This window comes from Alligator sinensis, unplaced genomic scaffold (genome assembly GCF_000455745.1).
Source record: "Alligator sinensis unplaced genomic scaffold, ASM45574v1 scaffold1092_1, whole genome shotgun sequence".
Lineage (NCBI taxonomy): Eukaryota > Metazoa > Chordata > Crocodylia > Alligatoridae > Alligator > Alligator sinensis.
Window position 1 is genome coordinate 1,566,275 of NW_005842252.1, and position 26,849 is coordinate 1,593,123.

A 26,849-nucleotide genomic window follows, 5' to 3' on the forward strand; every position below is an offset into this window, starting at 1 on the left:
TTTTAACAAATTTTGCAAGGTAATATTAAGTTTTGATGGCTGGTATAAGTCAGATGAAGCAGAGACACGTGTGGTGGTGTTGATCCTTTCACTATTCTTCACAGTGTTACCTTCGAACTTCCTTCAAAGTGAGAACTCAGAACTTCTGAAAAACACACCTAACCTTTTTTGGAGACATTTTCTACACCAACCCCCTTTTCTTATGTTTTCATCTTCAAAAGCGTGTTCCTTTTTCTTACTTGGGGAGTGTACAGATGGGTGGCTTTGATCTGATGATTTCCTTGTTGACAAGTTCTTTCTCCAAGTCTCCTCCAGCCAAGCACCAGAGATGATAAACCTCTTCAATTGATCTTTCTGCTAGGTAATCACAGTCTTCATCTATTAACAGAAGTCAAATACAAATGAATTATAGTGAGATAAAACAACTGCTTAAAGAGTTATCATTCTAAATAGATTTTTGTTATAAATATCAGATTAGGGTCAGGTATCCTGATGTGATACTAGAGGAAAAGCGATCTTCTGTTTGCAGTTGCTGAAAGGAAAGTTCATAAGAGAGACTGCAAAGATTCTGGAGTTTTCTTGCATCACATAAGCAAGTGAAAAATATCGTCTCATTTGCTGCCAGAAAAACAGAACAAAATCAGATAGATGTAAACACCGATAATTAAACCACTGAATGGCACTTAGGGCTCCAAACTATCATACGTGACACACACACTGGCACTCTGAAGCTTCAGCGTCACAATATTAAAGAATAAAATTTTCCAAAATAAGCACTCGTCATAGGTTCTAGAAAGGATGATAGCAGCCCATTCCACTTGTATGACAACTGCAAACAAGAACAAAAAGAAATTCCTCTCTCTTTTGAACTTAAGGCAAGGTAGATCTAAACCTGTGTGGTTTTTTTGTTCTCTAAATGCAGCCTCTGCCAGAGAGATTTGGTTAGTCCCATAACTTTGAATTTCTCTGCTGGCTAAATAAACTCTTACAAAACTACAGCCCATATCACAGGATGTGCCTAAGGAGAACCCTGTCCTCAAGTTGCTACACTGTATGATGAAATAAATTTAAATTTCTGCATCCAAACTTCAGAACTATAAGGTAAAAGGTACCAGCCCTCAAAAAAATGCCATGCACAAGCCATTTGTGGGTGGTTATCAGATATGATGATGAAGAAGTGAAGAAAAAATAAAGAGGATGGAGGCAGGTCTCCATCCATGTCCTCACAGTGCATAAACTGATAATATCCTTCACTGACCCTTAACAAACAAAAGTACCTCAAAGAGGAATGGAGGCTTTGTTAGTATTTTTTTCCCAAGAAACAAAACAGTCACATACTCCAAATCCTATCCCATATAAACAACAGGTACATATTTATTTTTCTTCTCTTCCTGCCACCACCCTCTCTCATGGCCCACTTTTACCTTTACACAGCTGACTGATGTCCTCAGGAAGTGTTAGATTAGCACATCTCAAAGAGGATGAAAACAGACTGGCAGCTTTATGGAAGGGTTCATAAAAAGAGGACACTTCACTGAATATACTGTCACACAGCAACTCATCAGGAGTAGGTCTTGCGTAAGTATTTTAAAAAGTTCAAGAATGACCAGAAAGAGAGAAAAAAAATGAAATCCTTAAAAAAAAATGCATGTTAATACTCTCATTGACAAATAGGTGTTATTTATTTAATAAAAATGTAAAGTTTTACGATAAATATTTCATTTGTCTTCATTATGACAGTCAATACCTTATAGCCTGCCTACACATGGTCATTCTTATGCTCAAACTAAGTTTGGAATCTGTCTTTACTGGACAATTTTTGTTTTGTTAATTTATAAGGTAGTCTAGCAGTTTTTGGCCATTAAAAAGATCTTTCTGATGAAAACAAACTTTTTTTTTTAATCTCTGATTACAATGTGGCTCTATACTGTGCTGCAGTTTCTTGAAGGTATATGACATTAGAAAAAACAGTTTACAAGAACATATTCTAAACACAGGAAGTACTATAAATCATCAGAAATGGTTACTGATGAAAGACCAGACTACAGTTAAAAAGAGATCTTACTTTCTAAAAATAAAAACAAGAACAGGAGTCCCAAAATTTCTTTCTTAATGTCAATCAAGTTTACTTTTCCTTTGCTTTGAGCCCTGTTATTCCTGCCCAGTGATTTTAGCCTCAACTCTTGATTAACCAATATACTTCAAGCTTGCAATGTTACTACTCAAAATGTTCTTTCAAAGCATTTAAACAGAAACAAATAATGCAAGCAATTATATGCACTTTTACACGATCTTTTAGATGATCATTATTGTACTATTCTGTTTAGTAGTCATGGCTGCAAAAACAGAAGTATATTTGGAAAAACTTGTCACAACCAAATTAAGTAGTGCCCATGTCACAAACAAGTAAAACCATTCAAAACAGTTTTAGTCTGCACTAGGTTAACCAAGAGTTAACTAACAAAAATGATAGTAACAGTTTTTTTACTGCGCATGTCAAAAAGAGATTTATAACTGCGACACTAACTAAAAATGAAACTTAGCCTTCTGTGCTGTACATAAATCATTATAATTGGTCAAAGAAAACAAGGAATAACCCTGTGATAAGACCCTAGCGAAGGCCGCTAGATAATTGGCGATTCTAATTAAATTTATGACGTGGCGAAAAGCAATTGGCTATTACACAAATAAAACCCGTCTTCACTTCCGTGAAGAACGGGAGACCTCCGCACACGCACCTAAAAAACCTCTGAACGTATGCGTGAGAGTAACTGACAAATTGATCACTTGTCAGTTTCTCCCCCGTCTCGACCCAATTCTCAGACGTAAATCGACGACTTGCCGGCCCAACCTTTTCTCCATTTCTCTGCCTCTTATGCAGACCAACGAACTCTTTTACGACCTACGAACCTTAAGCTGTAACTAACCAAGTATCTTTGACCTCCGTCTTTTACCACCTTGACGGCGTGAGTAAATAATCTTGGTTTGCAACCGATAAGCGTCCGCCTAATTAATTCCACTCCAAGCGTCACAAGTACCCGCCTGACTGACCCTTATCTGCCCGGGTGGGAGTCAGGGAGAGCTGCTGGCCGGCTGCCCTGGGTCCCGACAAAACTATTAGAGTATTTGCTAGAATTCTAGTTTAATCTGACACTTTCACTTTTATTCATTTAAAAAAAATGGTAATGCAAAGCAACTAAAAGGAATTCAATCAAGCAACTGCACTGATGCATAACTATATAGATTTCCAGATAGATGCGCTTTGATGCAATTTATTTAAAAGACAATATCTGAACGTAGTTTAGCAGCATATATTTTAACTGCTGTGGACCCAACAGAATAATTATACTGTAAATTGGGATTAGACACTTACCTCTTCGAAGGTTGAAACGTAAGGCATTTCTTCAATAAAGACATGACATTTTCAGGGAGGGCCTAGATTATAAAAGAAAAATCCTCAAGATTGTTTACTACAGGTTTGGTCTAGCATGCTACCAAAGTAGCTGTGTAACTAACTATGCAAGTTATTCTATTCAAGTTTACTGGACTGCATATATTGAATGGCTTAGCTGGGTGAAGTCCAAGAAGTTATGGCTACTCCAGCAAGAAGGATATATGTTTTTTGGTTAGAACATTCTTTCTGAAGACTCAGAGTCAAATTCTTCAAGACATTTTGGATGTCCAATTTTAAGAACTTTAGGATGCTGGGGATGCCTGTTCTGAAAGTCAGAATCTGATGTATAGTTTCTAAATCCAGGCACCCAAAATTGAGATACCAAAAATTATAAAATTACTTTAGAAAGCCTGACTTAACTATATAATTATACATTCATAATTAAGGAATGCCACATAAATCAGTAATTAAGCCAAGGAAAAAGTTAAAAAACTCCCAACCCTTCAAAACCCAATGCTACACTAGTCCAATACACTGAGAAATAAATGTATGTTTTGATTTATTTGGACTTATAATTTGGTTTCAGGCAGTCCTTAACTTAATACGTTCTGAGTTACAATGAATGGCACTTAAGACGTTTATAAACTGACACCCTGTTTCAACTGTGACATAAGTTTCAACTTTATGATGCTTGATCTGATGCCACGCCAGCAAACAAGTTCACTGCATCGTCCATCTCTCTGGAGAACATCGGTCCAAACTTCCTTGGACACTTTCTTTAAGAAAGCAGACAAGACTCCAGAAAAACCTGTAGCCAAGATTCCTGAGAACACTCCAGTTAAGAACCCTTCAAGAAGTCCAGCAGTCACCTCAAAGAAGTCCTTCCAAATCAATATGATTTCTATTTACAATATAAATACATTAATGTAGCTATATTAATCATCTCTAATTGACCAAGTACAAAATTCTGGTTATTTTTGGTGAAAATAAAGTATCGAGCCTTGGTTCAGGAACCAATCCCCCATTTATAACATTGTTCCTATGGGAAAATCAGTTCCGAGTTACGACATTTTGACTTAAGACACGGTTTTCAGCAACCTGTTGTGTTGCAAGTCCAAGGACTACCTGTACTTATAACTAATTACAAATAGTTTGGACTATAAGTAATCTGGGAAAAGGATCAAATCTGGGTACTGCCAGCATGGAACACTTTGATCTACCTACCTACCTAATCATCATTATATTAAAAAGATCCAAGTGATAAGTTACAAATCTTTTTGAGACGACAAAGCCATAAAAGGCTGATTTTTGTGAAATATAAAACAGCATTAGCTAGGAAAACACTGGCTAAAAGAGTTCCACAGACCTTAATAACATCCAGGCAGCCATGTTCTTCAGCTAATACAGTTACAATGTCATCCACACAGCCTACAAAACAGAACAGTACAAAACAGTCTAGAAAAAGAGAAATTTCCTACCTTGTTTCTTAAACCACATTTTATTTAGATTGACTGATTTTATGGTAAACTTGTTATTATATCATCTGAAAGTATATAACTTCAATAATCCTCAGAGAAGGGAAGTATAACCCAACACACCAAGCAAGAACTGAAGCACAAAGATGTTAAATAACAGGCCTAAGTTAGCGTAGGCAGTGTTTTGCAGAAAGAAACTATCTAGATCTTCAGCCTTTGCCTGATGCTTTAACACTAATTATCAGGCCACATTTCCTTACATTTGTTGTTATAAGGATAAGTGCAGGAATTTCATATCTGTGAGGAAAACAACTGTTCCTCTCTCAACAATCTGGTTCACTACCACTTGCTGCTTCCTAGATTGAAAAAAAAAAAAGTGATCCCTGGACGATACATTATTATTAGTTAATGTGATGGATGGTAGTATCCAGCTGAATATTGCACATCATAAAATGATTAAAATTAATGGGTAACTTAAATTCTTCTAAGAATTATACATGGTCATGAGGCAACTATTCAAGATAACAAGAAATTTAGAAAGAAACAGTTTACTTAATAAAAAAGGATGTTTGCATTAAACAGAAGTTAGTTATGGCCCCATACAGGTATAACATGTACGAGGAGAAAAGCTTTTCTCTTGGCACGAAGAGAACATGCACCCACAGCAAATTAGGGAACACCCATAATTTAACTTTACACATTTAGATCAAAGATCTATTTATTGCTGTACTACCATTTTTCTGTGGGTCTTCCTTATTAAAAAACCACATATGGGATTCCAAAAAAATTACTGGTCTAGTCTTGCCTCTTTAAAATCACAACTAAAATACACTTCTGTAATATTAGCTACAAAAAGGACATAACAAGCAGCAAAAGCCTGGAATCGGCAAGACATGCATTTGTTCATGCCTGAACATTTTGCTTGGATTTTTTCTCTTACTACTTGGTTTTGCTCATACCAGGTTTGGCATTTTGCATATTAACATATTTGGGTAGAGACTGTCTTCTCTAACTGTTGATACAGTACCTAGCACTCTGGGGAGCTACCACACGAACCAACACAGGATAACTGATGTTCTACACCAAAGCTTCCCTTTGTCCACCTAGTCAGTCTTTACCTAACGCTATCAGCAGGCTACCCCTGTGCTTTGTGTATCTAGCTTACTTTTGCTGCTTTTTCCTCCCAAGAGAAGCTGCTAACTGCTCCCAGATAGCATTTATATTTATTTATTTGTCAGATGTTCCCAAATAAAGTGGATTAGCTGTGGTGGGATGAGTCCTGACACAGCTGATCCACTTCACTGGGTAAAAAAACGGTTGCCCACTGTCCCGGGGCCCAATCGGGTGGAAGAACAGGAGACATGTCCCCCACTCAGAGATGTGCCTCTGAGACTACCTGGAACATGTTTCTGCAAGCAGGTAACCCCAGCTTTCCCCACTTAGAGGCCCCCACCTTGGAGGCTGCCTGGGGCACAGCTATGCAGATGAGAAACCCTGGTTTTCCTCTCTTAAAGATATATGCCCTGGAAAATCTTCAAGGAGCATCTCTGTAAGAGGAGAAAGCCAGGTAGGCACTCCCAGGGCTTGAGGAGCCCAATCCTGCATGGGAAATTCCCAAGGTGTACAGGATTGGGCCTCGAGAAGGCTGGAGAGTGTGGGCAGCTCTGGGCAGACCGCACCCTCCCATCATAAACCTAGCAGATGCTTGCCGCAACAGGGCGGCACAAACTGATACCACCTATGGTTGCAGCCACAAATTCTGGCCATTTGTGGTGTGACAAGAGGCAAGGGCACCTGTTTTCTTGGTCTTTGTCCCAGCCTAAAAATGTTTATGGAAGCACAAAAGTAACATCTGTTTCTACCCACAAAAACACCATAGTTGAGGCCTAAGCATCATGAGCAAACTGGCTAACACAGCAACAATTATTTGAGAGCTTGGTACAATTGGCTTTGTACTTGTGTTACTCACCTAAAGTAAGTATTTGTTTTAGTCTTTGATCTATTTCCAAGGTCTGGAACAGTTTTCTCCCCTAAAAACAGTATTAAAATGCAGACAGTTAAATAGTCTTCTGTAACAGCTATGCACACTGTACACTTCAACAATGACAACACAGTATGAATCAGCATGTGGATATCAGAGAACTTGGCAGAGTCAGCTGAGTTGCTGCTTCTCCAAAGTTACCTAAATGACCTTAAGACTTCTTTTTCTGTAAAATGGAAGTAAATAAAGTGAAGTATGCCCAAGGAGTTTAAAAAATAAACTTGCAGAAATTTTAAATTCAGTTACCATCCCTCTCCCTCCACCCCTTCCCACACTCACAGTGATTACAAGTTATTACTGTATTACTGAACCTTATATACTGCTATGAAAAAATGATAACTAAGGTTTAGTTTTGAAAATAATCATAAAATAGTTATGGTACACAGTAGGTTTTAAGAAAGCACTTTGCTAATCTGTTTAAACATGATTATTCTCATTTTACAAACAAAAAAACTTCAAAACAGCAGAAGTAATTTGCCCAAGGATACAACTGCAAGTATGCAGCAGACCAAAAAAAGTAACAATTTACAATTTCCACCATCTTGCTCATATCACTGTATTAATTTTGGATCATATAATAATTCATTTAGAGTCTTAGTAATATAATGATGTTCAAGAGATAACCACTGTCTGGTCATTCCTTGGTGCATTAATCTTTTGGCACATTACTTTTTGTTGCTATAAACTAGTACAACTGAGATCACATAGTGAAAATCATGTTGGGAAAATGCATTAAAAATCATGGAGAAAGTAAGCAATTTTTTAAATTTTTTTTTTTTTTTTATATAAAATCAGTAATGCCCTAGAGGAACTGACTTATCTCCTTGATAACATGTTCTCCCTTTGCAATGTTCTAGTAGTAAGCAAATTTTATCCATAATAATATTACTTATTTGCATTTGTTACTTTATGCTTAACAGTCACTTTGATTTAAATGTATCCAAGAGAGCACTTTTTTCAATGACAAAAGGTACAGCGATAATATATTTGCATACACAGCTCTTCACTAAGAGTCACATAGCCAAATGTATAAATGTATACACATTTTGTCACTGGGTGCATCTACACATGCAATTAAGATTCATAAATAAACTCTACAGCTTATTGCTCTGGGGTATGCCATTTGAATGTGTGTCCAGAAGCAAAAAAACCTCAAGAGCATATTGTTCCAGAGTATGTTGTGCATAACATGTGCAGCCCAATCTCAGCACCCTTGGTTGGTAGGGGACCTGGGGAGGGGTCAGCCTGCCAGCCCAGGGCTGCTCCGACCAGGCTCCACATGCTATGGAGGGGATGGCTGACGCATGAGGGTGCTTCAGTGCAGGGCTAGCCAGCAGGCAGCCCCAACACTGAAGCACCCTCGTGCCCCAGCTAGCTGCTCTGTAGCACGTGGAGCCCTGTCGGAGCAGCCCTGGGCTGCTGCTGGCTAGCCTCATGCCTGCCAGCTAGCCCCACACTGAAGCACCGTGCTCCAGCTACCTGGGGCAGCATCTACTTGTGCTTTGATGCACATGAGAAAAAAACCAAAACTTTGCAGTAGTTAAAACACTGCACAGTTTATTAGTTTTATGCATCCTAAAAGGTGCAAACGTGTAGATGCCAAGACATTTATCGCATAGTTAATTAATCAACTGTGCAGCAAATGTCTTGTGTAGATGCACCCACTGAGAGTCATATAACCAAATATATAAAAATTATTTTGTTACATACCACACAAAGCTCAAATAATATAATACCAATGGACCACACATCTGATTTAGGGCCAGAGGGTAGAGGCTTCTCACACTGAGTATGATCACTAGGTTTGACTATCCCCTGAGCAATAACTTCAGGTGCCAAGTATGATGGGTACCTATAATGAAACATAAGTGTATGTCATGAAGTTTGAAATTCTTCAAAGTAAGTTCTTGTTCCAAAAAATTATAAGAAAATTAATTAAAAATTCAAAATCACCTAGATGCCCCATAATCAAAGCCTAGCAATCAAACTGCTGTCAGTGATACTACAGTTAGTATTTTCCATAAAAAAAGGACTTTTCATAAGAACAGGAGTGAATGGTAGCATCTTTGATAAGAATATATTTCCTACACATCATATATTTGCATTAAATCTTATTATATGTTCATATTTACTGCTAGGTGTATTTCAGTGTTTTGTTGTTAGCATCTTTTGACCGTCACCAATATTATCATTCCCAATCTTTAGCTCATGGCCAACAACTAAATTTGATTTAATTTAGTAACACATGGAAAACCAAGATTAAAAAACCCAAACACTTATCCTAGTTGGTGTTAACAATTTACATTTTAAAAACTTGTCTGGCATAGGACATCTATACCAGACTCATAATACTTTTTAAAAGGCAACTTTTGAGGGGACAGAAGTTACAGCTGTGTATGGTGCCAGGAGACAAAAATACATTTAAGTGCTCCAGAGACAATAGGGAGTAAAAGGAATTACACAAGAATCAAAAAGACTTTATACAGGAACTTGGGGTGCCTAGGCCACGGGGCTGGGACCAGAAGCAGCAAGAAGGAACAACTCTTGTGCTGCAGGATCTTCTGGGAAATGGAGTTTGCTGCAGTCTGGACTTTGCCCACCCCTGATCCAAACAGAATTTAAAAATCAAAATTTAGGCTGTGACAGTCTAACTAGATGTTCCGATTGGACAAAATGTATCAAAAATCATTGCTTATTTAAAATTAAGAATGCTTTTCCTTTTTAAAATCAACTGCTTCATTATTCTGTTAAATGTAGACTGAACAAAAATGAAGTTTTTCATTTTTAGAGCTACTATGTCGACAGACTCAAATCACACCATTTAAGTATTTGACCTTAAGTTGCCTGATCATTCTAAGCAACTTTCAAATGAGTGCTACAAGCATCCTTTGATACATGTTAAGGTTTAATTTTATTTTAATTAATTAAAATTCCCCTTTAAATATTTCTAAGTTTATTTTAATTGATATTTTTCATGTTTCAATTACTCAAGTCACCTTATTTTTTTCCTGAAGAAAGCCTAACATTTTTGTTTTAAGGCATATCAAATAGTATCAAAAGCATTAACCTGTCAGGCAAGGTACTTTGAGTGAATCTGATCTCTTTTATTAGACCAACTGAAATAGTTGGAAAAAAATATTTAAGCAAGCGTTTAAAAACCTTTCATCAGGCTGAGGAAGTTTCTGTACTTGGTGTGTGCTCTTCCTGCATGGAATTCAAACTTTCATTCCATCCAGAAAGAGCACACACCAACTGCACAAACTTTGTCGGCCTGACGAAGGGTTTTTAAACCCGAAAGCTTACTTAAATATATTTTTTCCAACTATTTAATTTGGTCTGATAAAAGATACGAGATTCACCCAAAGAACCTTGTCTGCTTATGTCCTTAGACCAACACGGCTACAACCTACACCCCTGTTAACCTGTCAGGTGCATTTAACTTCAAACTTCATTTGAAGTTTTAATCCTCTTTGCATCATGTAAAAACACTACTAAAAATTTACAAAGATCCAAAGTTAAAAAGACTGACATTCCAGTTAACAGTAAAGAGGACCAGTGTTTTGCTTAGGGGACAGAAATTACCCTGTTTTGCAATTAAATGATCTGTCTTTGTCAACTTTAAGTGTATTCTTTTAATCTACCCAAAGTATGAAAAAGGTATTCTCAAAGACCAAAGCTATCCAACTTCCAGGTAACCAGAGGCTACATGCTGCATGGGCCATAGTCCTAAGGGCCATATAAGGTGGGCCACAGGCCAGGGGCTGCTCGCCGTGTGAACACCATCCTCCCTCCCCCTGGCTTTCCTGTACCGCTCAGGCAGCCCTAACTCCTTCCTCTCCTTCAAGCCACGTGGGCAGCCTGGTTCCCTCTCCCCCCCCAGCCACACAGGCAGCTACCCCCACAGACTACATGAAGAGCACCTCCCTCCCCTCTTGGCCGTATGCCCACCTGCAGTGCAAGTAGCCCAACTCCTTTTGTCGTGCACTGTGTGAGCAGCCCAGCCCTCTCCCCTGCTACATGCACAGCTTGGGCACCCCAGCCCCTGTTATCCCACCTCACTCAGTCCTGAGGAGAGGGGGAAGGAAGTAGAAACTGAAGGAGGGTGAGAGAGCCCCAAAAAACAGCTGCCATGGAAGGAGCCACAACAGAGGGGTGGGTAGCAGTGACTGGGCAGGAGCCTGTGGGCTGCATGCTAACCCTTTCAGAGGCTGCATGTTGCCTATAGGCTGCCAGTTGGACAGAGAGTATGTATGAAATATGTAAATCTACTGCATGATCATCTATATAACATCTTAGAAGAAATCTGGATGCCAAGCTTTAAATCAGATAAATTTACAAAAGGATTGTTTTACATAAAACCAGATCATTTCTCCAATTACAGAGATCTTTACAAAACACTGCTGCCAAAAAATGTACAGTGTCAGAACAAGAACAGTAATCTAGAAAGCAATAGACCAATTGCAGAGCAAACACTCATAACTTTCATTCAGAGACATCTATTTTTAGCAGAGTTCATAGTGAAGAAATACAGTTTTTAATGTGCTGTTTAAAACTAACAAGTGTCCTTTACTCTTTCACTCCAAAAGTTACATGTTAGTCTGGACACAGTACCTTTCTTTTTAATTTTTTTTTGCTATATCCTGCTATAACTTTTATCCTGTGTCCAGCAATGGTACAAAGAAGAGGACATACTCAATTGTTGACAGACAGTGGAAATATTGTGGATCCTTCCATGATCCCCATTCAACAGACTTTAAATTTTCTTTACATTTACAAATATAAAAAAGGACATCAATATATATTATATTTTTTTAGCTAAATCTCACTGAGCAGTGTAGAAAACACAAGATTATAAGTTCTACAAGTTTATCAATAGCACATGGAGCTTTCTATATGTACTTTTGCATGTTTTATCTATGAAAACCAAACATAAAAATGAATATAATAAGTGCCTTGAATTCAACTCTAACTTGAAGCAATTTATTTACTTTTACATATTTGCATCAAATAAGATTTTGTATGTTTGGCATTCATTTGTTTCCTACCCTCAGTGTTTAATATTGATAAAGTGCTCATTATTGTAGTATCTGGGAACTGAAAGCAGAAATTGCATCAGTAACTTCTACGAAGAAATAAAAAAAATGCTTTATTGACTCAAGCCCAAGGTTTATTTCCAAAAGTATTCAGCAACAGATGCTACAGAAGAAGGCATAAAGACCCCACTGAAAGAACACATGACATGATCTCTCAGAGGGTTTAGGTGGAGACTCTCACAAAAGAATTAGTTTGGACAAATGTGCTAATTAATTACTTAAAATCTGGATAGCCTCATTATGAATTTATGTACTCAGTTCCTCTGACTCTTAGGCCCCTGGCAGACGTTACACTTAAGACATGATGAAGCAGTTACTTGCATCTTAAAAATATAACCCAGCCTCATTTTCAGGCAATTAGTGGTGCAATAAAACAGGAAATAAGCCACAAAATTATTACAATACTTTTGTGATTAGGTAGCTTCGGTATGGTCCTGACCCTGCTGACAATCAGCTGATGGTTGGCTGGCAAGGACCATACCAAGTTTGAGCCAACCCACTGCGGTTGGTTAAAGCCAGCGTGGTCTGTGGAGCCTGCTGATGATCGACTGATCACTGGTTGGTTTGGAACTGCATCAGGATTTGACCTCCAGGGTGGTCCTGATCCGGGCAACCGTCAGATAATCTATCAAAACTGGAGGTCAAAAATCCACAATTCACAAAGTAGTTCTTTCTGTTACTAATCATTTCCAACAAGTGCTTATTCAATATACAAAGCCTAAGATTTTTATGGTGTATAGACTACTCACCCTATAGGGAAATCGACATCCACACCATGAGCTGTCATATGATACAGACCAAATTTAGCCAATTTAACATGTCCCTGTGAAAGTAAACACGTTAGCGGTGAAGCTCTCAGTTACTTAGAGCACAATTTAAATACAAAATAAAAAACCCTTTTGTGATCTGAAACGTGTAAAAAAGGTGAGGACCAAAGTTCTCTCAACAGTCACAGTGCTTTTAAAAATACAGAGCCCAGATTCCAGGTCCCAGTTCATATGTAAACAGAACTCCACTGAAAACCAGTAAGAGTGTTTACTAGCTAGGCAGTGTGTGGATAAGCAATAAGCATACTGCCCTAAAATATTAAGCATCCCAAGTTTCTTTTCTACTATACAGTTTTTAAAGACTGCTCCTTCAATTTCTCTGACTTTCATTCAAATGTCTTTCTAGAGTATGTGAACTCTGGTGTAAAAATTTCCAAATGCACTCCATCCACCCTAATTCCAGCCATCTTTCATTTACTTATTTTCTTCCTTTCCTTGTTCCTCACTTACTCCATGCTCATCATTTATCTCCTTCCTTTAACACTGATTCCCTCCCCTTTTATTTTTCCCATAGTTTCTGCCATTAGAACATTTCCCAGATATCAGCCCTATAGAATTAATACTGTTTGGGGATTGTTCCTTTTTTTTTTTTTTTTTTTTTTTTTTTTTTAAGTCAGAGAGGTGCCATTTGCCACAAGGGTACAGTGACACTTCCAAATACAAAACTAAAATTTCCAGGAAATTCTCTCAATTCTAATGTGATTACTCCAAGAGAAAAAACAGAAATTGGTTAAAAAAAAAAAAAAAAAGAGACTCATTTAGTAGTACCCCCATGTGAAGTAAATTTTGTTGGGAAGCTGTCTTGGGGTTGGTGCAAAGTGAAGAATATTTGCTAAAGCCATCAAAGGGAAGAGGTTAAAAACCAAAAACTCCATCTATGCAATCTCTCTAGCACCCCTTCTCCTTTAGTTAATTTCAATAATTTATCACCATCCTAGGAGTCTAAGTCCTGTTGCTCTTCAGAGATTTTGTTGAAGGATTTAAATTTCTAAATTAACATTTTACCCCATGCAAAGAGACAGAACAGAACAATGTTCTTTTTTGCTTCCTTTCCCACTCCATTGCAGAGGCAGAAGTCAGACCTAGCTGTATCACAACTCCATTACTATTTTAGCTTCTTCACAACAAATTGCAAAAAAGCATAATCAGGGCAATTAAATGACTGCTCTGAATACAGTAGCATCTACAAGCAATTAAGTGACTGCTCTGAATATAGCAGTAATAATAATGGGAGACTTCAATTAACTTCACATAGACTGGGTAAGTGCCTCATCAGGGCAAGATGTGGAGATGAAATTTGTAGATGTGGTAAGTGACTGCTTTTCTAGAATAACTAATTTTGGAACCTACAAGAGGAGAAGCAATTCTAGACCTAATCCTGAATAACACGCAGGACCTGATTTAATTGGTATCCACTGGTGAGTCACTCTGCAAAAGTGAACAATCATGTTCATCATCGTAGTAAGAAGGAATATGCCCAAAGAGTCTACCATGGTGATATATAACTTTAGGAAGGGAAACTGCACAAAAATTACTTAGAAAGTAATTGGTTAGAAAGAAGTTTAAAGGAGAAGTAAAAAATGTGAGAGACCTAAAAGGCAGCTTGGAAGTTGTTTAAAAATACTGTATTAGAGGCTCAGGAAAAGTGTAGATCACAAACCAAAAAGGGTACCAAGTGGATTAATAAAAGGTTCCTCACCAAAGGCTTTAAAAAACCCCAAACTGTATTGCCATGGGATTGGAGGGAATGTTCTTTCATGAGTGCTAGTTAAAAGACAGGAAGCAAAGTGGTAAAACTAAATGGTCAGTTTTCAGGATTTGAGGTTGGTCAAAAGTGGAGTGTTACAAAAATCTGGACTGGGCCCAATTTTGTTCCACATTTTCTCAATGGCCTAGAAATGGGTGCATAGTGAAAATCTCCAGATCTGCAGATGATACCAAATTTGCATGCATGCCTTGTCACTTTCTGTGAAATATGCTTGTACTTGCAGGTAAGGGTACACTTAGCAGTCATCTGAAAGAATCGCTGAGTAACACAATTAATCAAATGGTAAGACTATATTTCGGGGGGGGGGGGGGGGGGGGGAGAAAAGCGAGGGGGGGTGAGAGAAGGAGAGAAGATAAGAAGAGCAGGCCAGGAGATATGGAAAATGGGAACAGGAAAAAGCAACTGAACTCTAAATACATCTGAAATTGTTTAAGTTGCGTCACATGCAGAAGATCTTTCATTCAGAAGGATCTCAAATCCATCTCATTGTCCAAGCCCCCAAATCCATAATGCAGCACTGACAACCTAAGAAAAAAAAAATGTTACTCAAGCTTACCTTTCGATCCAAGAGGATATTGTGAGGGGAGAGTGCTCGGTGAACCATTCCATATTTGTTCATATATTGCAAGCCTTGCAATACCTCAAATGCTATGCATAAGATCCTTGAACAGCTGCAAAGAAGAACATATGGTATGTAACTTTTCCTTTCATGATTCTGAAGAAAAAGTGTGCACTGCTTTGGACACTGCAGATATGGTTTCTTCCTAGGAATTCTTTCAACTAATGATAGTTTGTGAATGTAGAAGACTGATTTGATTACCCAGAGGACCCCTTCCAGACCTATGCTGTTCCTAATTAAGACTACTGTACTTCCATAAAGTTTGATGAAGGAATCAAATACTAAATATTGTAAGAAGCAACTCAAATACCAAGGTGAGATTTTTTTTCCCCCCATCCTACTGTTGTCATACATTTCCACTTAAGTGACTGTACAGTACTGTGGAAGATCTAGACTCCTATCATTCCAGGAACTGAAAATGAACTAGCAGTAATCTCACTTCTGCTGCTAGGCTACACAGATAGATTTAATCTGAACAAATGTTCTGTGGTGCCTAAATGCTGTTATCTAGACCATGTAGTAATGCTTACACAGCTATAAAACAGCATGCACTAGAAATGCAACCAATCTTTTTTCTTTTCTTTTTTTTAAAATTTAGAACAAAAAATGGTGCGCTCCAGAATTAAAATTAAGAGTTTCAGTTAAAAAGCAGAACCACGTTTTTTGCTTCTTTTTCTCCATGGATATAAGAAGTTACCATTTATCATGATGACTTTGATACTCATACTGCACACCTTGCACTAAACAATGATTGTCCAGTAACATGAACATATATCCACATACATGCTCAAGCATGATTAGTCCACAGATGTCAAGACTCAAAAACCAAACAGTGTCTGAATGGTAATCAGATTTCATGACTGCTATTAGTGTCTTTCAAAACATGGAGATGTAACGTGTTCAGGCTTCTCAAACAAATCCAACTTAGAGTCAAAGACTGAGATGCAAGGTGTTCTAGGTAGTCTCAATTTTTTAATTTTTCCTCTTCTGAACATAAATTTCCAGACTTATGAGCATCACATTTTCTAAGCTTGAAATGAACCTGCTTCCCTGAAAACAAAGACCATCTCTTTGTTTAAGCTTGAGTGTCCAAAGGAAGGCCACAAGCATGATTAGAGGCCTAGAGACCAGGTCATATGAGGAGAGGCTGAACAACTTGGGACTGTTCAGTCTGGAGAAGAGAACACTCAGGGGGGACTTACTGTCAGTCTATAAGTATATCAGGGGTGCACATCAGGGCCTGGGGGAGCATCAATTCACCAAAGCCACCCAGGGAAGGACAAGAAATAATGGGCACAAACTGAAGATTGCTTCAGGCTAGACGCATGGAAAAAACTTAACAAGTTGAGTGCCAAGAGTTTGGAACAGGCTCCCTACAGAAGTGGTATAGTCATCCACGCTGGCCCAAAAAAAGGCTTGACGCCCATCTTGCTGGGGTCATCTGATCCCAGCGGTCTTTCCTGCCCAAGTGCAGGGGGGCTAGATCCAATGATTTGTAAGGTACCTTCCAGCCCCTAACAACTATGAAACTACCTGCTTTCTAAGGTTCATGCTACAGAGGGTGTAGACATCATATGAAACACTTCACAGTGAAGCACTTTCAAGTTGTTACCAACTTATCTGGATTCATTAAGGCAGAACTTCCCAATTCAAAGTGCTTTATCAGCTGCATAGCCCTGTGCCTTCGTTATTTAGGGCACTTCAAATGTTATGTCTGTACATATACTAGTGTCCCAAATTTGTTATTCTGTTAAGATGACATACCCCACATATTGGCCCTTTGTCCATGTTTTCTTCACTGTACAACACAAACCTTCAACAAATATTAGGAGCTTTGTGAAAGTGACAGCAGGCTGTCTGGCTCCCCATATTGTGAAGCTAAGCCTCTTATTTAAGATAGACACTTGGGCCCAAATTTAAGTCCAGTTAGGTAGGTAAGTAGCATTTACACAGCTAGTGTTAGCTGTGGAAGATGCACAACTTGCCATGGACATCTAATAATTTTCAGAAAGCCCCCAACACTTTGGTTCTGCTGCAATGCCTTCTGCCAGGACATATACAGAGATTGTGGGGGCAGGTGAAATGTTAGCCATGGTGAAAGGAAAAGGAGAGGGAAGAGAGGAGTTAAAATAATAACAAACAAACAAACAAACAAACAAACGAGAACTTCTGATGAATCAAAAAGTACACTTCCACTTTTTGGTTTAATGGCCTAAGCCACACCCATTCAGTGTTTCTGAATGGAATATTTTTTGGTAATATGGACAGATGGGAATGGAATAGCTTCTCAGGAACAGGACCAAGGCAACAATCCCAGGAGGCTGCACCCAGAAAGGGAGGAAGCATCTCACAAGTCACATTCCTTTGGCTCTCCTTCTGGCTTCACAATCAGTAGACTAGCTACAACAGGTGATGGAATTTCTTAGAAATGCCTACCCCTAGGGGATAGATTACTAGTGAGATATAGTACATCAAACCCTCTCTGGGTGAGGGTGCCCCTAAAACCTGGGTGTCCCAATCCCTGGACATGTATACCACTTATCCACTCGGCAACTGAACTAGGCATGGGAGGATCCTCTTCCTCCATGATTCTGTGATGTATACAGAGTTATGTAGCTACTCTTCTTGGGAGTAGCTGTGTTAGCCTGTAGTCAAGTAGAGAAGGCAGGACAGGGTGCCATCTAAGAGACTAACTGGTTCAGAGAGGAATAGGCTGTTGCCTACAGCAGTTTATTTCAGATACTAGAGTTGGACATGCATATATACACACATGCACACACTTAAATTATATAATTGTTTATATATATTAAACAAGTATATATGTTTAAGTTAGCTACTTACTCATCTAAAGGTTGGAGATGAATTCTGGCCCGAGTTGCTAACTAGCAACTCTTACACAAGTCTCAGTGAAGACAAGATTTTGTAACATGACAAGTAGTCTTATTGCAAAAAGTAGACAAACAATTTAATTCTGTTGCAAAAAGCAAAGAAGTTCTGGTATTACAAGTATTTTCATTAGTAAGAGAGGAACTATGCATTCATTATTCATACAAAAAATTTCTTCTACTGCCACTGATTCTAGTCCTATCCTGTGCAGACACAGATCTACCTCCATCCTCTCTCTAAGCCCACTTCAGGTATTTGAAGGCTTATCAAATCCTGCCAAACCCCAACCTCCCATACACTGCCTCAGTCTTCTCTTGACTAAACATCTTAGTTCTTTCAGGCTTTCTTCGTAAATCTTGCTTTCCAGGACTCCAGTCATTTTTGTTGCTCTCTACTGGACTCCTTCCAGTTTGCTCACATCCTTCTTCAAGTGCTGGACTCAGAACTGGATACAGCATTTCAGGAAATGCCTCAGTGCTGAGTAGGGAGGAAAAAAAAAATCACTTCCCTTGAATTTGCAAATGACACTCCTGTCATACAACCCAGTATACCATTACCGTTTTTTGCAACAAGAGCACCCTGTTAGCTGATATTCAGCTTATGGTCTACTGTAAGCTCCAGGTGCTTCTCTGCAGTACTGTAGCTTAGCAACTCATTCCCCTGTTCGCATATGCAATTTTTTCATCCCAAGTGCAAGTCTTCGGAGAAATGGTCCGAGATCAATCAAGTAAGATTCAATAAGGAACAATACATTCTATCCAGGTCTTTCTGGAACCTAGCTCTACTCTGCAAAGTGTCTGCCATTAGCTTGGTGTCATCTACAAATGCGCTAGGCATATACTCAATCTCACTGTCCAAATCATTAATGAAGTTGTTAAATAATACCAGACCAGACTGACCCCTGGGGACCCCACTTGATACCTCCTCCCAACTACACCCTGAGCTACTGATGACTACTTTTTAAGCAGGATGTCGTCTCTCTCCCAGTTCTTTGTGATCTCTTTAAGGAAAGAACTAGAGCAGTGGTTCTCAACCTGTTTAGGCTTAGAGAACCCCTTAATAGACTCAAGACACCTCTTAGAAAATGTCAGCTTTTATCTTTCTCTAGTCAAAAAAAATAAAAATCAGTAAATACTAATAGAGCAATTCATTTTGTTGCAAAGAACACAGACCACAACAGGTCAAAATATTTTTAACACTATGGTTTTCGTTTCGAGACCTCTGGGTTTAATCTTGTGAAACATGTTTGCACATCCGCCAATACTCGCATTGAATGGTGCTCCATGGCACCCCTGAAAAGATCTCATGGCACCTCATGGCTGAGAATCATTCTGACAGACTCTTTGAAATGCAAAAGGTATCTGAAAGCCTGAAATGGGTGCTAGAGGAATGCAATGCTCCATTTTGACACTAGAGGGCCTCAGCTGCACATTTATTCACAAACAGTTCTCATAAAATGGGCAAAAATATGGATAGAGAACTAAGCCAAAATGCTTGATATGGTTTCCAGATTTTATCATTTAGCAAAAGTGAAGGTTCATCCATCCCTGTGGGGTTCTGTTGAAAATAGCAGCTGACTGAAAAACATCTGTGTAAAGAACTCTACCACACTGTTTCATGTGGATCAATGTAACTGGTGGGATTTGCATAGGTTGCCTCCCCTCCACTACTTCCCAGTAGCTAAAATCTATTTCTGCAGCATCTTGGTAAGTCAGAGTATGCCCACCTTCCAAAAAGCAAAAAATGCTATACTACCGTTACTGCACTCTGCAATGCTTTAGTACTAAGTAATCAAAAATGATATTTTTCCTCCTAAAGACATCACTTATAGCTTGGGTTTCATTATGAAAAGCTTCCCAATTGTAACGAGATGTATATGGGTGAACGACTGAGTAACTGATAGTAAAAGCTTCCATACTTTATGAATCTACTTATAGCCAGCCACAACAGCAGTCCTTTTTCTCTACACACAGGAACTGCTGTTAGATTTTCCAGACTACCTCAGGTCCTCCACAGGCTCTAGTCCTGGTACAGCTATCCCAGCAATATAGGGGTACAGTCCTCTACCAAGCTCTGGGGTTCAGACACATTGATTCCTAAAGCATTTCTTTCCTTATTTCAGGTGAAGATGACTTAAGACTGTACATAAAAGTCACATCTGTCCTAGGAGAATGCCTTTTGTCCCAGGATCCGACGTGTACAAGTCTGCCATCCTCCTTCAAGTCCCTCCTGAAGTATAAAGGATAAAATGAAGGATACAAAGGATAAGATGTCCTGCTGCTTTCCCCACCCCCCAAGACACAGCAGAAGTGCAGCAATGAAATTCTTCCAGTAAGACTAACCCTTGAAAGTGTTTGAAGGACAGTTTCTCTGAAAAGACGCCAAGCACAAAAGGGGAAAAAAGAATGATTTATTGGAATTAGCTGTTAGCTCTCCTAGCAGGGTCTTCATTTTAGAGCAACCTTACCTCTGCCAATCTTAAATATATAAAATCCATTCCTCTTTAGAGTAGGCTCCTGAGGGAGTCCCATTATTGAAGCCTTTGAGAAGCACAAAGGTTGCTATTGCTATGGGACATCATAATACATTTAGGCTTGATTTTAAGTTTTGGGATGAAGGGAAGGGACATGGAAGGAATAAAGGAAGTGGATTTGTCAAAGGTACTTAGAACTCAGGAAAGGTATTTTAAAGTCAGTTATAAATCAAAACCAAAATTACAGAACTGGGCTACATTAGAGCAGCAGATACAAAACAGGAATTCCTCCCTCAGAAACTATTCTCTTGATAGCATGGACATATTCCCACCCTTTTCAGCAAGTACCTCCAAAGATATGCACTAGCATAATCCAAGTTAAAGGATGGTGCTTGGTGGCTGGAAGAGAGGGGGATGGGGTGAGGAAAATTTGTACACTGTATCACAACCTTCAGAATTTGTCAGCCAAAATAAGTGTCTGTAAAATTACAGTATTTTTGTGCTAATTGTGCTTATGTTGTTACAATGTTGCATGACTCAGTTTACATATGCTAGCACACGTGGAAATAAAGGTTAATACAGTTCCTGTTAGGTGCCAGGGTTGCCTACACGTGGGAAGTGTGGGATGAGACAAGGTGGACCTATAAAACCCATAGCCTTGAATAGTTTTGTTCAGCTGTATAGAGACACAGCCAGGAGCCTGGGGCAAAGTGAAAGCAGTGACTTCTGGTTCATGATTGTGAATAGTGTGCCACTGCCAGCAGCAGTCAGAACATCCCCCACAAGTCAGCACCCAGGTAGGTTGCCCCTACCCCCTGCCCCTCCTTACCCTACTGGCTTTGCTGACATATCAACAAAGGTGAGATGGCACACACACACACACACAAGAGGCTGGGGGGTGGAAACAGTGAAGAAGGAACGTGTGAACAAAGGGTTTGTCAGTCCTTTGGAAGGGAACCGAAAGTCAGAGACCAACTTGGGAGCTTCATGGAGTTGGAAAAACTGGAAAGGAAACGGATGAGTGTCTCAGGGATGCTCTGGGCTGTGAGAGCTAGACTGGGGACACAGGAATGGCTTTACTCTTTGGAGAGAACCTCTGGTTGGGTGGTCTTTGCCTCAATAAATGCCTTTAGTAAAGAGACTCGTCTGCTTTGCTCCTGTGAACTTTGGGTTGCATTCAAGAGGCAAAACCCCTCTCTTGGGAGCAGACCTGGATGCTAGCTCCTTGAGCCAGGGCTACAGAGTACCAGGGAAGGTAAGAGACCAGAAGGCTGCGGTCTCAGAGTGGGAAGGAATCTGGGCTCCCCTGCCCTTCTTTAGAAGCCAAGCCTGGGTTTGCTTCAGGGGAGTCTTAGAGATGAGACAAAGCCACAGTTGTCTCAAAAGAGCATCCCTTGAAGGACATTCCATGACAGCGGATCACTTCAATGAGCCAAGATAATGAACATCTTTGGTTAACTAGGATATTAGAGAGCTTGATTTGTTTAACTTAGTAAATCAAAGGCTGAAAAAGGAAGATATTTTTGCTTTCTATAAATGTGTATAGATCAAAGGTGGCTGGATAACATGTGAACATGAGCTGGCCATGAATAAAATTAGACTGGAGAGTAGGTTTCTACCTCTCAGAGCTGCGAGATTCTGGCACAGCCTTCTAATAGAGGCAAACTATGGAAGAAAACCACTTGTGAAGATTAAGTTTAAGATTAAAGGGGTTACTAAAATGATTGCCTGTGGGCTGAACACAGAGAGTTAAGACTGGGAGTCATCTCCTATGTTCTTACCCGTATTAGATCATTACTAGGATTATAGACTGGAGTTTGGACCCTATACACTTCACAGACAGTTGACCTTCTGCACCTGTTTACTGGCCACAGAGCCGGTGTCTTGAGCCCTTTTATTTTTCTGTATTTTCAGGTGTCTGGGGGAAAAAGAATCCCTCTCACAGGAGCACCATGTCAGCATTTGCTTCCTACAAAGTTAGAACAAAAAATAAAGTTTAAGCTGAAAGTGACCCCTGCAAGCACACTTCATTTCAAATCCTCATTTTGAAATCGTTTTGCAGACTATCACCCATTACTACATAGAGCTATTTGCATTAGAAAGAGCCTGTTTTTTTTTTTTGGGGGGGGGGGGGAAATCAGCAATTAGATCCTTTTTTTTTTTTTTTTTGGTGGCCTCATGTTTCTGGACACAAAGCACTTTTTGAAAAGGCAACAGATCCAAAGCAAGATGGATGAAGTCATGGTTAGGTTATGAGGCAGGGTAAGGGGAATGGGGAAAAGAATCCAGATCTGAGAAGCTGCACTCAGTGAGCTGGAACCCTCTATGGTGCATAGGGACAAGTCTCAAAATGACTGGTCACATCTGTGTAACTGACCACGGTTTTACTGACATTATTTCTATTTACTATGGATGCTGATGCTCTTGAAATTCACATCAAATACATGATGTTGCAAATACTCCGCTCGATTTAAAAAGAAGTGAAACTGTATGCCTCCATACCTGGAAGTTCTTTATGGTAACCACATAAGAGTCATCATGTGTTACGGTGGACTCAAAATGCTGACAGAATGAACAGCACCGGTACATTTTATCATATTGCTTGGTAAGTGGTGTTTAACTTTCTGTAGGGTAGAAAAGCAATTTGAAATATCACTTACTAAGCAAAGCAAAAGTACTGCTTTGGTTAGGGTCAAGGAGGATTTTGTAAAAGGGCCCCCAAAAGTTGGCAACAGCACCCCTGAATGCTGTAGACAGCCAAGGGGCTGACAAATTCCTGAGTGTGTGACATTCTGAATTCTAAAACTACAGGACGAGAGATCATACGATTGGAATTTTGAGCTATTTGGATTCAAGAAAGAGACCTATTAAAAACTATTAAAAAGGAAATGACATCAGAAAATAGCCAAAAGGAGGATAAAGATAAAATTTCAGTATTCAAAAGGTTGTTTTTATAGATTAAGTTCACACAAGCAAATCCATATTAAAAAAGAAAATTAAATGGCAAGCTGCAGATGGAATTACTATATTCCATCACCTTAAACAAAAGCACATTCCAAGCATTAACTGAAAATATATCCCTTCATTCCTTCCTTCCTTCCTTCAGTCCAGAAACAGTCATCCTCGTCATAGCTCATGTGCAGGAGCAAGGCTGTTTCCTAGAGTTTTCCTGGCTGAGACCCAGAATAGACCAGTTTAATATGATCAGCCCTACCTTTTCCTTGATAAAAAACCCCATCCCACAGTGAAGACAGCTAACTGTTGGAGACTGCCGAACCACCATCATAAAACAGGACAGAGTTCCTTGATACTATAGATAGCTTTTGACAAAGGTGGCCATCAGTGCTATACTACAGGACAGCTACACAAACTGAACAAATAAATATATTAATATGCACGTGCAACAGCTATGAAGTTGAGAGGGTGAGAAAACCTAGTGTGCTGATACAAAGCAAAAGATTTCACTAGTTACAATATTGTTGTTGCTACGACAATTTGGAGAACATGTGTCTAGTTACGACTTTTAGTTTTACGTAAACTGTCAGTGAAATGATCACTGCAGGCTGATCAACCATTTTGTAGCTCTACACCGAACGGTTCTGACAGGCTTGAGAAATAGTTTTTAACTCAACAGGGCCTATGCCTTTGAATGGATTCTCTTTACCAAAAACTGTGATGATGATGATGATGACGATGATCGGAAGTGATGAAAGCTCAAGTGCTCCATGATCTACCAGCCTAGCAAATGCAATTTTCTGTAACTAGTGATAGACAAACACTTGTTTTTAAAAAGTTGCTTATCCAAGTGAAAGTCAGCTATGTCAGCACTAGTAAAAGGATATCCAGTATCAGGGATAGAGGATATAGGGACCTTACCTTGAAGGCTGGGAACATATCCAAGGACTCAGAGTGAGTGACCAGTCTGAGGGGAATGGTGACTGAACCAGATTGTCAAGTGTAAAATGACATAGCGAAGTCTGCAGTTATGCTGTACCATGAAGGAATTTGTTTGCCCAATGAAACAACATAAAATAAAATCAAGACCGTGTGATCTAGTGATCCCAGAAAAAGGACAAAGCCTGGTTCTAATCCTAGCTGAAAGGCTGAATCACTGTCTGATTTGAGAAAAATCACTTGATCTCCATGCCTTAACAACCCAGCTGGAAAATTGGATTTAAAAAAAAAAAAGAGGGTTAAAAGACAGATGTGCCAATGAGCTGGGTCTTCCTGGATAAATAAACTACAAAATACCCTATACAGAATAAGAAGCATTTTATGCAGGTGGGAATGTCTTTATTTAGCACTTTATTATGTGTTTGATTAAAAAGTGGCACTTGGGAGTGCAACTGTAAACACAGCCAATTTAGCTGGAAAAGTATTTACATTATCAGAATGAAATGAACTGGAAAGGAATGCAGGAAATAGAAATATAAAGCCAAATATTAAGTTTATTGTAAACCTCCTCAGAAAGCCTCAAGTGTAAGCATATGAGGATATTTTGCGCATCACATGTTCATCTACTTCAACCTGCTCATGTGAGAGGATTCAAGAGTCTGCTTCCCAACTTCCCCACAAACTTTTTTTAAAAAGTACAAAACTACAAACATGCTTAGATGCTATACGAATGAATGTAGTACAGTCTATGATACAGTTTCAACAGGCTGGCCTTCCTTAATGTATTTTTTTTCAGTGCTAATATAAATAATGGATAAAGAAATACCTAAGAAGGAAGTTAAACACGTAACATGCTGTACTTAAGGATTTAACAGATGTTGCAATTTTCTAATCACATCGTCACTATGAAGGATTTAACAGCTGTGCTACTTGGAAAACAGAAGTTTTAAAGAAACTCAATGTGCTCAAACATCTAGCATTCATCCTATAAAAAGGGAAAGCAAATGAACAACTTTTTTTGGAAAACAAGAGAGACGCACCTTATAAAGTATTATCCTAATGACATCCGCAAAACCATGTGGTTTAGTGCTTAGTAGAAAGTACTATGCTTAGTTCTCGTTTTTGATCCTGACTCAGCCACTGACTGACCTGGGACAAATCACTTTTGTGTCTTAGCCTGACTCAGCCCAGATGTACAGAGGTAAAGTGATATTTTTTATTGGACCAACAAATACAATTCAAACAAACAAACTCAGGCCAAGAAAAAAAAAAAATCACCAGATGGAAAGATTAGGTAAAGCTGGACCTCACTTAGAACCAGATGCTGGTGTTAGTGTTACGAAATATATAACTAACACAATATGACATGATGCAAAGGTGACAATAGGAGAACAAGAGCAAAGGGAAGAAAAACATCAAAATAAGATTTTCCATTGAAATCCAAGGAATGACATCAGACTAAACAAAGACCTAATTTAACCATGATTATAATCACACCTCATGTATAACATGAACATTATTTCATGAAATGAAACCAAGAGCCAAACAGCTCACATTCCTTCATCCTCGCCCCATTCCCCCAAAGGGAGTGACCTGCTAAACTGGAGACAAAAAGAGTAGAACAAAGATCAAACCAGGACAGAATTACTATCTTTTTAGATTTGTTCTCTCTTAGTTTTTAAACAAAATCAGAATACAACCCAATTGACCTGTGCATTTTGGTGGAGATATTGTGGTATGGTCTCCAACATAATTAGATTAAAAACCAAAAGACTTCTTAATTTTGATAAGATGAATTTACCAGGAAGACCATAGTTACAGATTTATTTAAAAAAACAAAAAACAAAAAACAAAACTACCAAAAAAGTAGAGTTGAGTGTTTAAACAGTCTTCCTTGTGCCAGATCACTACCTTTATTCACCAATCTGAAGATGAGTGGACACTAGCTTCCCTAAATGAATTAAAGATTTACGTATGGCATAAGCAAATATACTGAGGTCCTTCTTTGGGCTTCTAGTGGGCATCTGTTCATAAAACCAAACCAACACAACCTCGTACAATGGAGATGTTAGAAATTCAGATAGCAAGGATGTGGCTCAAGGACAAGCTCAGACAAAGCTGGAGGGTGGCTGCTTGCACATGGTTTGCTGGGCACCCACAGCCCTCAGCTGAGGGCCTGAAGCCCTCACTCTCAAATCTCACAAGTCTTATCCTACTCGTAAAGTGCCATTAACTAAGATCAGCATCTTAGTCAGCTAGCATCAGCTGTCTGTGCCAAAACAAAGCGAGTAGTTAAACAGGATTCAGTTAAAAAAAAACAGAACTGTCACAGATCAATTATAAAATGTACTCAATTTGGGAGGGGGGAGAAGAGGGAAA

The 26,849-nt window shown here is 39.0% G+C and overlaps 1 protein-coding gene across 13 annotated transcripts in view; it reads right to left on the reverse strand.

Annotated features, from left to right (window-relative positions):
- Positions 1-26,849, reverse strand: part of TBCK (TBC1 domain containing kinase) — a 187,895-nt gene that overhangs the window by 123,886 nt on the left and 37,160 nt on the right. For 12 of the 13 annotated variants that reach the window (XR_003094992.1, XM_006027572.3, XM_025208794.1 and 9 more), the window contains 8 exons: positions 15,155-15,269; positions 12,753-12,826; positions 8,621-8,762; positions 6,839-6,899; positions 4,761-4,822; positions 3,374-3,435; positions 1,425-1,573; positions 240-378 (listed from right to left, as the gene is read on the reverse strand). Coding sequence is in view for 12 of the 13 variants with exons in the window: in XM_006027572.3 (XP_006027634.1) it covers positions 240-378; positions 1,425-1,573; positions 3,374-3,435; positions 4,761-4,822; positions 6,839-6,899; positions 8,621-8,762; positions 12,753-12,826; positions 15,155-15,269 (804 nt within the window). In the remaining variant the exon portion in view is untranslated. The remainder of the gene's footprint in view (positions 1-239; positions 379-1,424; positions 1,574-3,373; positions 3,436-4,760; positions 4,823-6,838; positions 6,900-8,620; positions 8,763-12,752; positions 12,827-15,154; positions 15,270-26,849) is intronic. The other variant, XM_025208800.1, reaches the window with a different exon arrangement.